This window comes from Anopheles maculipalpis, chromosome 3RL, assembly GCF_943734695.1.
Source record: "Anopheles maculipalpis chromosome 3RL, idAnoMacuDA_375_x, whole genome shotgun sequence".
NCBI classification, from domain to species: Eukaryota; Metazoa; Arthropoda; class Insecta; order Diptera; family Culicidae; genus Anopheles; species Anopheles maculipalpis.
In genome coordinates, this window is record NC_064872.1 from 14,590,851 (window position 1) to 14,603,731 (window position 12,881).

At 45.1% G+C, this 12,881-nt stretch overlaps 3 protein-coding genes across 3 annotated transcripts in view; 1 reads left to right on the forward strand and 2 right to left on the reverse strand.

Moving 5' to 3' along the window:
• LOC126564059 (uncharacterized) overlaps positions 1-1,860 on the reverse strand; it is a 59,408-nt gene extending 57,548 nt beyond the window's left edge. The window contains exon 1 of the mRNA XM_050220971.1: positions 459-1,860. Coding sequence (XP_050076928.1) covers positions 459-1,643 — 1,185 coding nt within the window. The 5' untranslated portion in view covers positions 1,644-1,860. The remainder of the gene's footprint in view (positions 1-458) is intronic.
• The window catches only part of LOC126564400 (pre-mRNA-processing factor 17), a 375,930-nt gene that overhangs the window by 237,814 nt on the left and 125,235 nt on the right, over positions 1-12,881 (reverse strand). The window lies entirely within an intron of this gene.
• Positions 1-12,881, forward strand: part of LOC126565285 (uncharacterized) — a 433,172-nt gene that overhangs the window by 118,490 nt on the left and 301,801 nt on the right. The gene's annotated exons all lie outside the window — the stretch shown is intronic.

Consider the following 12,881-nt stretch of genomic DNA (forward strand, 5'->3'; position numbering starts at 1 on the left):
AGTGGAAAGTGTTATATATTTTTTCCCAGGAAAACACCCCGATTTGATGATAAGTTATCCTTATGGAACACCGGAGGCGAGGTTTTGTGTCACTTGAAGATTCAGCGTATCCTCAATGAATTGAGTTTTGGAGGATCGGAATCGTCGAAGAGACATAATATTCAATATTTGCAAGATGAAGATAAAGTCGGTGATAATCTGCAAATTGAGTGCAACGTTCAAAAGGCGATGCATGGCAGACATAATTGAGATAAGAATGTTTTGCTCTGTTCTTGTGATGTGGGATTATTTTTTTGGTATAAACACCATCTCACGCAATTCTATACAAACAAGACAAGACGCTCACAGAGACGTATAGGACCAACTACTTACAACCAACTTTGGACTTGCTAGTACCTGTCGACTTGCTACGAAGATGTTGGGGGATCCTGCAGAAAGTTCAGAAGAATGCGTCTTACCTCGAACTGATCACAGGTACACACACCGTACTGGCGATGATCACACTCACAGCAGTAGTACTCCGAGTCCCACTTGGGCACCTGCTGATGTCCGGGCGTGGTAGTGGTGGTGGAGTGACCACCACCCCCATTCGGCACACTGCCGGTCGCCGGCGGGAAGAACACATCGTCCGTATGATACTGATGGTGCTGATGCTGTGCGTTGGTTATTGTCGTCGCGTTGTAGAACTGTTCCTCGAACGGATCGAGCTTCCGGCCACGATACACGCTACACTTTCGCTCGAGCGCACCGGGCGTTGGGCTGGTCAGCGGATGGGCCTCCTCGTCATCCGTCAGCACCAGCGGTTTCAGTCCGAGACGGCCCGGTGGTGTAGCCTGCGGTGTGGCAGGGGTAATGATGATCGGATCATTCGGTATCTGCAGTGTGAGTGGTTGCGTGACCGCACATTCGCCCTCCTCTTGACCCGAGATGCCCACCTTATCGAGATGCTGTTGTGAGTGATGATGAGGGTGCTGCTGCTGTTGCTGTAACAGTAGGTGATGGTGATGCCCACCGTGAGGTTCGGTACCTGCCGACTCTCCAAAACCGAGGGTTGGTGTTTGCGGTGGTGTGAGATCTTGCTGGGCTTGGGATACCAGCGGTAGTGTGGCGGTGGCAGACTTTGTAAGCTGCTGTCGACGTACCAGCTTGTCATACTCGCGAAATCCGGTAGGTTTCGGCATTGGGGGAAAGGACGCTCCCGAGATGGGCGGTTGTCCGGAGGGTCCAGCACCATGCAGATGACACGGATGCGGCACACCTCCCGGTGCCGCATGATGATGGTGGTGATGATGGTGGGCGTGTCCCGGACCACCTAGGTGCGGACCGTGAGCATGGGTGACGGGCGCACCGGTGTAGGACGAACAGGGTTGATCACCAAACTTGTGATGGGGATGCTGCTGGTCCGAGCCGGGTATGCTGGTGTAGCCCGCACTGAGCTTCCGGTGGTGCTGATGGGGTGCCCGCAGATAGGACGCCGGCAGCTGGTGGAAGTGTTTGCTCTTGGTCGGTGTGGTGGCCGCCTTCGCTGCTAGCTTCTCCCGCAGTATCTGCTGATTGGTGGCCTTGTTTTTTGTGTTCTGCTGGGCCTGCTTCTTGCGCGCCTGGCGTGACGCCAGCGAGGCGCCACCTGCTGCTGCATACATCTTGCGCTTGCGTTCTTACCAGCACGGACTGCACTGTCGATTAGGGGGGGTGCGCGCTACTACTACTACGACGGCTACTGCTGCTAACACAACCACCACCGACAACGACGACGGCGACAACGATGGCGCAGTGTCGCATCCACAACAATAACAACAACAGTGATAACAACAACAATGATAACAGCAATAATAACGACGGCGATGGCGACGATGATGAGGTCGGAAGCCGGAAGCAGGTGTGTGTGTGTGCGTGTTTTGATGGTGGTGGGTTTGGGGGTGGGAAAACTTGTTAGCGCCCGGTTGGTGTTGATTTGCTTCTCAAAGCTCTTGAGAGCAACAGAGAAGCGCCGGATAACTTTTTCTTGGTAGAACAAGTTCCGTAGATTGGTTTCTGCTAGCCTACTCGGGGGTGAAGGTGGGACGCGTACACAGCTTTCGTACGTGAACGTTTATGTGTTATTTTGTTATTTGGTTTTGGACAGCTGACGACTCGGCTTTGGTGTGACGGCTCGCCGGTGATAGTGGGGGATCTCGGATGGGATGGGAATTGGCTGATTTGTAATAGATACTAGCACAGTACAGTAAACCACCTATACGCTTACAACATATACGGATGCAACTCGTACCTTCCCTACCCCAGCAAGACTGGCTGATTCAATTCACACTGCACATCGGGTAGCGGGAATAATGGGGATGACAATACATGCAGCAACGCGCTACGCAGTAAGACGGTATCGGTTTACTTTTGGCGATTGAATTAGCTTCAGCAAAGACACTTACAACGAGTACTACTACTTGACACTGACGCTGAATATACGCTTATCGTTAAGATTGTTGCCGCAGGAGCATTATGCTACATAAACACATAGATACACCCTCCTTGGTTCCTGGGGGGAGGGCGAGCTTCTCGATCGTTTATCTCTTGCTTTTTGTTTCTCTCTCTGTAGACAGTTATCAAAAAATGCTTATCGGTGCACTAGGTGTTGGATTTGAGTAAGTATCTTGGATCTGGTGTATGTGTATGTGTGTTCGTAAGTGTTTGGTTGTGGTATTGTGTGTTTTGTGTATCCTTGTTTGAAGTTATTTATTTGCAAGGAGGTAAGAAAAAATCTTGCCCCACCTTGGGTTGTCTAGCTATATAACCTTAGTTGACGCTAATGTACTACTGTAGACTATCGAGTGGGTTTTGTTACAAGTGTGCTTGAATGATGTGTTACACGGAAAGCTGTTCTTCTTGAGTTTCCCCTCTTTAGATTGCTACCCTACACTCGTTACACCCCTTCGTTTCGCTGTGATAAAGAGGGAAGGGACACCGGGAGATGAAGACAGCGCGTTGTGTGCGTGTTTGTAAGGGAAAGAGTTTAAACAGGACACGGGCCGAATATGGTAAATTTCACACACAGTTCTTAGCAGCTTTATCTTTCTTAAAACAGACAGACACTCACAGTCAAAGCTTTTTTACTTTCCCCCGCGGAGGAGTAAACGATAGAAGAAAAAAAAACACGGTTTTCACGAAGTACGTTTCCTGCTTTCGCCGGTATTAGTTAAGCCCGCTAGTTGCATGAAGCTTACAGTAAGTATACGTAATATTTTTCCATCAATTTTTTCGTTTCCTACAACATTCAGCTACCGTTTAGTGATTAGTGTTGCTTTGGGTAGTTTCTATACACACACACACATAGAGAGGCATACCGGGTATACAGTATAGTTTTACAGAGAGCCAGGGTAGAACATCATTCCCATCATGCGCCTGTGAAGACTGATTGTAAAGGTTAAAAATAGTGCAAATTAGCAAATGAAAATTTTTTTTTTTCCTTTCTGACAGATTTCACCCAGCGTACAAATTGTGGGGTTAAGTTAGCTTTTAATTTCTCCCCACACGATAATCTCGCATCATAACCTAACCTAAGTGCGTTCAACCAACACCGGTTGCTGTTCGTATAAAACAATTACCAAAAGTATGACAAACCGTTACCGATCGATACCAACATGATAATAATAATAAGGACATGCAACGGGGGGAGATTTTGTATTCGCTTTGTGATAGGATAAATGATTTTCCCTTTACACGTACGCTCACATTACGGGGCTACTTACAAAATGTAACATTGTACAACAATAAGTTTAAATTTTCTACTGTACCACCATCTACTAGCAAACATCGATCGGCAGCACCATTAAGCTATAGCCATTAAACTCCCAGGATGGATGGCGTAACGGGCCCTTTTTTCACTGCTTTTTTAAAAATGTTTTTTGGAATGGAAATGTGCGTCCAAAAAACGGGTTTTGTTTTTGCTGCTTTACCTTTGCTCTATCAACAAACAAACATCGGTAGATTCTATCATTCGGTTAGCTTATATGTTTATATTGTTTGTCTATGATTTTCGTTTGGTTGTTGGGCAGCACGCACGCGTTCTCATTTTCACGTGATTGAATGTGTTTCTTTATATGACTTCAAAAATTAAGCCTCACAACACGTGCCGGCAAGAAACCTATGCCTTGTGCGTAACGTAATGTCAAAGATGCGGCCACGTGCATTCGAAATCGTGCATAATGTTACTTATTCGCTGCGCTCGCACGTTTTCACACGTCACTCGAATGCTGTGTCGAAGCAGTGTCGTCGTTTACTGCTAAATCCCTCCACTGGTAAGAATAATTATTTGTATTAGTCACATCCTGCATCAGCGTCTTGTTATGGTAAAGGTACTTCTTCTCTTCCCGTTTGCCTGCTCTCGTGCTTCGGAAGTGTTCTGTCCTCGTTCCCTTTTTTTTCAACATTCATAAAAAATGATTTCAATGATATTACTGCTAGCTAGGCACAACTGCTACGGTACGCGCAATCGTTTCCGCTCTCAATCGCATTCGATACGTGCCCCTGTTAAGCTTACCTTTTTGGGTAGTGTCTGGGGTTGTCTGTTACATTCGCATATCTTCTAACTAAAAAGTACTACCACAACCGCACGATTGTTCAATCAGATACCGGACCGTGGTACACCGCCGCCATTCAATTCCAATCCGCTCATATTGTCCTTTTGTTGTTGCTTGCTATCCCCTGTCCTGTCGATCGACAGTGCTCACAATATAACGTGTAGCAAACGATAAAAGAATATCAAAAATTGTACTTAAAAAGTATCTCTCAAGAAGCGTACGCAATTGCTTTTTTTTCTGTGTATTTGTGTCTGTGGCTGGCTGGGTGTTCTTCATAAAAATCTGACGTCGGGGCTACCACCTTTACCGCTAGCTGTACGGTTCGTAACTAATCTTAACACTGTCCTTTCAACTGGACCACTCGTCCCTTTTTTTTTTGTTGTAACTTTGTATAAGAAATTACTGCAAAATATGTGGACGTTTAGTAGCGCTGGAGGCAAAAAAAGAAGATAAAAATTGAAGATTCCTGTACCTGTTTACAATTCCGAAATGGGGGTTTAAATTTTCTAGCCTCGTTGCCTGCCCGTTTTGTTTTTTGATCGATAAAATGTCTATCAAGCGTATAGGTTTCATATCGTTCAATTCCTGCAACATGAATCGATCAACTGCAAGATGCGCTGGTCCTGCGCTAGATTTTCATAAACATTACCGGGGTTAGTAAATCTCGCGTACCCGCCACACACGGGATCCTTTTGTGTTGGGTGACTGTTGCGACGTATAAAATGGCTCGGTTTCGATGGAGCGCACCGTGTTAGATATGGTATGTTTGTTTTGTCTAATGCCAGTACGTGGATGGGTGGATGGGTTTAGCAGTCGATCTTGCCGACCGTTTAGCCGACAGTTTTGAGTGCCATTCAATCGTACCGGTAGCGTATAGGTGATTGTTCTGCGATGGTGTGTGTGTGCTTGTTCGGGAGGGAATATTATTTTTGGAAAAGGAATAGTTTGAAAGGACTTTGGATGTGGCGTTCCATTGCGGGAACAATGTTGAAGGTGATGATCACTGGCGATCTGCTGTAGAGCTGTCCAATGCGAAACACACTACAGTTGAAGCTGGAAAGCTGGTTAGGGAAAGAAACAATTTATTTAGTAATATATAATAAAAGTTTTCGAAAGAAATTGCGTGAGTTGGTGTTTGGGTTGGGAGAGGGATAATGATATGGCGCAGTTGTGAAGCTGAATTGACTTTTCGACGATCCTCTACCTCAATAGGGACAATTGATAAAAGCATTAAATAAATTGTTACACCTTGAATGCCTGTAATGAATAGGATTTGTTTTTAAATACACATTCTTGCAGCTAAGGACTACTCCCAGGTCACACTGTAAATGGCAACAGTCGCTTCCCGCTGGGTAGGTTCGTCGACACAAATTACGTCCCGTGTAATGCCCTCCACAGCATTATCACGTTTCTCATCATTATGCTCTCACCGTTCACTCATTCACCCTTTCAGTTCCGGACGCCAGAATGGGGATTTTATCAGAGTGGAGAAATAAATCAAATCACGAAAAAATCCCTTCAGTCCCGCTCTGGGTCATCCATGTTTTTTTTTTACATTCCTTCTTTATTTCCTACCCCCCCTAAAATCATATGTATATGTGTGAACGAGTACACACGTTTGTTCGTTTGTGGTAAATAACTGGAAAACCCACACCACAGCCAAACTCCACGTGCCACATCACGTACCCATCAATCGTGCCACTAGGCAGCTTTATGACCGCAATTTGGACAGCTCCCCTTTACGGATACTTCCCGTTGGCACTCTTCGCCAGCCTTTCGATTGCTGCGTGGTTTGTTGTTCTGTATTTTGGAACAACCCCCAACAGTGTTTCACGAAACCTCATGGCGATGGTGTTTGAGGATATTTTCAGCTACTTAGCGCAAATGAAAATGTCTACGGCTTCGCCGCGCTCCCTCTCTCATAACGATATGGCTGCGATGTCGTCACCACCGTCATCATTTGATGGGATGATGCCACGTGTGAGCGAGAAAAAAAGGAGGAAAAGAAACAGCCGAACCGAGGTGGAACGGGGCAGAGTGTTGGACCATATCATGAATAATGAATATTGTTCACACGCTAGTACCGACGGTTGATCGTTTGCTTCCGAGGCGAGTGTGTTGTGTTTTTGGTTGAATCTAATTGAAGCAGCGGGGAACACGGTGAGGTTGGCCGGAAAAGGGGTACACAAAAATGGAAGAAAAATCGAATCGGCTCCAGCCGAAGTGGCGGTAATAGCGGTAGCAGCGCTAACCACTACTTGTGTTACGAGTTGAATGACGAATTGTGATGAGTTGGTGAGTCATAAAGCATGGTAGCAGGAGGAGAAAAACACTCACACTCACACTCTTAGCAGTTCTTGTCCAAAGAACCAAACACAAACACACACACACAGCCCCTCGCAGCTAGTGCATTGAACGGACGGTAGAAGTGCTTGCTACAAGAAATCAATATTCTGGCCGCGAAATCGTAATAAATATTGCTTCCGGCAGATGTGGTAGTTTACCGGCCGGTCAGAATTAGCTGTTTACAGGCAAAGCTTTCGGTGGCAGGAAACGATAGTGCCACGATAAGGATCAAACTGCACTGCACTGGGAACTGTCGGTTGCAGTTGCAGCTGTCAGTGCGGTAGCCGAGACTGTCGCAGCAAGATTATGACGGTTTATGATTAGTGGACTACTTATCAACGGTTTAGGTGGTTGGGTTGAAGGATAGTTCGTTACCACAACCTTTGCCGGTACGATTTATTATGCCATCAAATTTGCTTGTTGGTACAAACAAGAAAGAAAAGAAAAAACAAAAACAACGGAAAGATCCAACAAGTAGGTTCCTTCAATCAAATCTTCGTCCAATCCGTCCGACCGGTGAAACAGCTGTTACGCAAACAGTTTCTTTTCACGGATAAATATTTAAGAGTTCGCAGAACAGTGCTGCGAGTAGGTCGATGAAAGGATGTTATGATGAGTAGAATGTTACATAAACACCCGAGATCGGGGTCATCGTTGTTATGGTCCTGTGTTTAGGGAAAAACAGGGAAGGTACAATTGAAACTTTAAAGTTTTACAGAATAAATTCCTTGAAAAGTTGCTTACGAAGGGAAGCGTTAGTGTTGATAAAATGAAGCAGATTTTTTTTGCCAAGTGGAACTACCTTATTCATTTTCCTCACGATTACAAGAAGATAAGTTGTTTCAAAAGAGTAGACCTTTGATAAATTCTTGTCATCTCACACATAAAGACACTCCAACAAACTTTAGCTTGGGTGTACCTAGGGTGCAATAGAGCAACGATGATCTGAAGTACGATCAATTATTTGTAGAAATTAACATTATAATGTACTGCGTTTTCCAGTGTTGTTATCTAAATGTGTCTCATGGGGCCTTACATAGTAAACACGTGAACTTCTTATGCTGTGAAACGATTATAGAGTGCACTGACACATCTCCCTATCTGGAAATGTTGTTATAAATAGCTATCAATCCATTAAAATCTTAAGCTTCACTTTAAGTAACCGTAATAAAAGTAACAACGAAAAGCATGTTGAAGCATGCTTGGAACATTTTCCGTTCCCAAGCAATAGACACACACCGGGGAAAACTGTCATAAAATCGTAAACTGCATCCCCTCTCTCTCTCTCTCTCTCTCTCTCTCTCTCTCTCTCTCTCTCTCTGACACAACAGTCATTACGCTGCTCATAACCCATCACCCTCCACCAACGTCTAAACCATGATCCGACGATGTTTAAAATTAAGTTTTGAAAGTTTGCAGCTGATTTCAAAGCTTCCAGAAACGATCGAAACCCGTGGAGAATGGTTTGGAACCACAGCCAAAGTGTGATGGGACGAAGTTACGGGGGTACCTTTTTATCGCAACTTTTCTCATCCGGAGCGGTACCAGAGGCGAAGGAGGCGGTGGTTTTATGATCGCATTTGCAAAGCCCACGCTAGAAGTTTGTGGCGCAGGATGGGTGGCGTAACTAGGAATTGTTAATCACGACGCTTTTTTTTCTCTCTCTTCCTTTCTCCCACCTTTTCTCCTTCATAATCTGTGTATCGCCTCTTTAGGCGACACTTTGTTGGGGTGTAACTTTCGAAATAATTTAGCCCTATAATTGTTGGAGCGAAATACTAACGCTGTCAGCCCATTTTCCAGACGGTCGTTGATAGTAAAGATGTCTATTTGATTACTAGGGTTCGTTCGTGTGACATTTTTTTTGTCTTACTAGTTCAGGGCTTTACAATGACGCAAGCAGAAAGTTTGTAATAAACGCTAGAAGACGCGTGCAGTGGTAATTATTTTCAAATAAATTAAATAAAAGGTTTTTGGCACTTCCGAAAGCGAAAACGATGCTAATGAAATTATTTTTCAGCACGAATCAATTGCAGTGCTGGAATAACGGGTAAGAAATCGCCAGATAATTCGCTTCGGAAATGAATTTTGAAATTGAATTCATTTAATTTTCAACCAAAGCAGTTCGTGAGTTGTTTACCAAACAGCCAAACGGGAAAAGGGATCGATTTCACAATCAAGTGCAGCCAGTTAAAAATCGGTAACCAAACCCTGGTAGACACACTGTGTGGGACGGCGTGGGTTTGAAGAAGTGGATTGCAAGTTTTTGCACTCGAAGACGTGGAAAAGACAAAACAAAAAAACAGGAGAACCCTACGGCAAACCGAGTTGCATCGAGACGGTGAGACAAAATAACTACTTTAGTTTCACATTGGCGCCATTGCGGGATGCGCCGTGCGCTAAAGGAAGGCTTTATTTTTATTTTCCTTCCTGGTGCTCGTCGTAAGCGACATGCGTTTTTTTTTGTGTGTGTGAAGAAAAAGTATTCTAGAAGCAGAGAAAAGCACAGATTGGTTTGAGTCGGAGGTTTTGGTGCGGCCTCGAACGGCATCGATAGGGCATCGGTATGGGAGAAGAATCTGATCACCATTTACGTATGTACGGCTGTCGTTATCGTTCACCCGCCTGAAGGTTCCGTTTATTTCTTCTCGCGATTTTCGATCGCGCTGGAACGGAGCCCAACTTTTCGTTTTCATCTTATCGCCCACTGCTTACGGGCGCAAGACTGGAGCCAGTAGTCTTAGCGGGACCAGAGACGTGCCGCGTGGTTGAGCTCTCCCGGACCGGATCTTTCTCCTGTCGCCTTTAAATCATGTGCATCCTGATTTATCTGCCAGCGAGGTGAAAGCAAAAACAAAAAAACCAGTGTGCATTTGCAAAAGGAAAGAAGAGCGCGCCAGCAACAGAGGATGCTCGTCTTTTGCAAGTAGAAACGGTAACGAATGTGTAAACCAGTGCAATGTTTGGTGGGGCGGGTTTGGACAGCGGGATGTATGTGTAGGGGTGGTAGACAACCGTTCTTTTGGAAGTTTGGGCCCGAAGTTGCTGGGCGTGTTGAACTTCCTAGTCGTAGGTCCTGGGAAAGCGTCCAAAATAAAAGTTGCTTCGAACGGGTGTCCCGTTTGGCAACTCACTCTGCTGTCGGCCATTGTTCCTGGGTGAGCTTTGCATTGAAAAAATAGCATACACTCAAACACACACACACACATACACACATCAATGGCAGGTATAGGCAACACGTACACATCGCAACACATGGATACCTTTTGCAAGTTGATCGCAACGGTTGCTGGCCCTCAAGTGGCGTTCGTAACGCGTTGAAAGGTCCATAACAACAATCAAAAGGCAAAAAAAAAAAATGCAGCACCAAACTTTGTTCGTATCAACCAGCACACATACATCTTGTTGTGCGTGAGTAGTGCTACAGTGGTGCGGTGAAGGCCAATAGATAAGTCGGTATTTGTTCCGGTACAAGGTGAGTGAACGAGAGAAGCGATTTCGGAGAAGAGAACTATGTGCGGGAGCCATCATTGCTAGACCTACCGACGGCAACTGCCTCGTGATTGTACGCAGCCCAAGCTTTATTTGATCTTATTCGTTGGATACTTAGTTTCCGATCAGTGTGAAAATTATCGTGTGCAAGAAGAAACTGTCCTCAGAAGCTATGAGGCGTGGCAATGCGTGTTTCCTATTTAGTTGCAGTATCAAGCAGCATCCTGAACGCAGTGACAGAGTAGTGACGTTTTTAAGCGTTTGAGCCCGTTTGAGTTCTGCAACGGGTGGAGAAACTTTGAATCAGGAAAAATCTATCGATCGTTAGTTTGTTGGGTGAACTTTTTCGCTTCGAGGTTTGCGAATCCATGGAAAAGCATCAATGGAAAATATTGCACAGGTTGGTGAGCTGACGTGTGGTGAGAGGTCAGGGTAGAAAGTATTGCAACATTGCAACTGTGTACCACACCGACCGAAAATGGAAATGTTCCAATTCCCAGTGCTACGGTCTTGCGGTGCAGACGGGGGAGGCCGTTTGATGAAATTGTCAGTTGACCTTCCCCAGCAATGTACGGTGGTTGAATGTTTTGGCCTAGGGTAGCGTCGTGGAAATCGATTTTCAAACCGAAATGGATGTGAGCTCCGTGAAAATTGGATGATTTCTGTTTCTTTCACTCCTTAATGGAGACGCCTGGTAGCTGGTGTAAATGGAGACGCCCGGTTATCCGTGTTCAGTGGTGCTAATTATTCGATTGCTGTAAAATTGAATCGTCAAAAGTGATCGTAGCACCAATTGATTTTTTAAATTTTTTGTATGATAAAAATCACACTCAATAAAAATGATTGTAATTGTAATATTTTCCACTATCCACTTATTGCTCTGTTGAAAGAATGCAAACGATTTGTGGCAGTACACTATCATCAATACCACTACCAATAACCTTTGGTACATGTTCTTTAATATCACGCCCCGCTTCCAATAAATCAACTTCACCGCTAAGCCAACCGCCATCGACAATCGATATTCTAGCGGTTACCGTTGACGGCTCATTGTGGCCATCGCGCAAAGACTGTGCCGAAAGGCAAAGTAGATGGCAGAGGGTAAATGTCTGACATGGTAAAACGGAGCAAAATAAATGTTAAATAAAACGACCAAAATTTGTTTTACCTCCTCCCAAGCGGGTAGATTGGTTTGAGCAACGGCAGGAGGAAAGAAATCAGCACCAGTGTGGAATAGTGGATTTATTTTTCGCGGTTTGACAATACACCGAGACCGCTGCGCAGCGTGAAACACGCTGTACGCAGATAAACAGCTCTGCCTGGGTGGTGGAAGGAAGGTGACCGCTTGCGGAAATGTCAAAAACGAAAACAGGGCAGTGATTTCATTTCATGGTGAAAGGATGTCCTTTGTAGCACGGCCGTAGCAAGGTAGTGACATTTGCAGGCATGACATTGGGAGCTTTCTTTCCATCATAACATTGTCACAATTTTCGCTGTCCCATTGCGAAGAATTGATTTCGGTAATGAATTGTGCTTCGACTAGACCACAACAGTCGTGAGAAGGAGAGAGAAAGAGAGAGACTCCCGTTTTCGGTACTAGGAACGAGCTCGACGGGATGAAGGAAGAATAAATAAATGAAGAAAACAAAAACAAGTTTGTTCCTGACCGCGCACTAGGGTCGAACTGCGACATCTTTGATGTCGTTTGTCAACTCCTTCCAACACCTTCACGGCATTCCTCTGGTGCTGGTGGTAGGTTATTTCATCGCAAGGGAAAACTTTCCCCAAGCAGAGCTCCCGAAACAGACGAACGGCCGACGACAACCGATGGAGGACATTTGCTTTATTGCATTCATTTTGTTCATTCCTTCTATTATTTATGTCGATTTTGTCCAGTGCTAGTATTGTGGGCTGACGAAGCTCAAAAGACCCCCTTACGCTCATACCCTTTTCGTCTGTGTTTTTTTTTTCTATTGTTTTAGCGCTTTCCCCTTGCTTTCTCTTCCTACATCTAAAGTGCCAAGTTTGGGTGAGATGTTTTGGGGTGCGTGGATTGATATTACACGTTGCTTTCCTTAGCAGCACTTTCTTCCCATTGTTGCAACGGGCATCAATGACGAAGTTGGCCAGATGGAGTGAAACTGTTAAAACTTTCATAAAGATTAGCCCATCGGCTGCCCATCGGTTCGGGAGGGGAGGTCTCGAGATTGAAGAATTAAATTACGTCCGGTCATAAAATTTGCACAACATCGCATCGAGTGGCTTACCGAATGAATCTCAATAAAGCATACTCGAGGTGATCGATATTGGGAAAGTTTTGTTGCAGTTTTGAACGCTCTTTTTGCGGAGAGCTGAAGAGGAATTCAGGGAGATGCGGTAAACAGAAGAAATTTAATTTCTCCTCCCATGTTCGCACGTGTTTTGCATTCAAGCTAAAGGTGGCCTCCCTTCCCTAGTGGGAGCAAAAGGTGC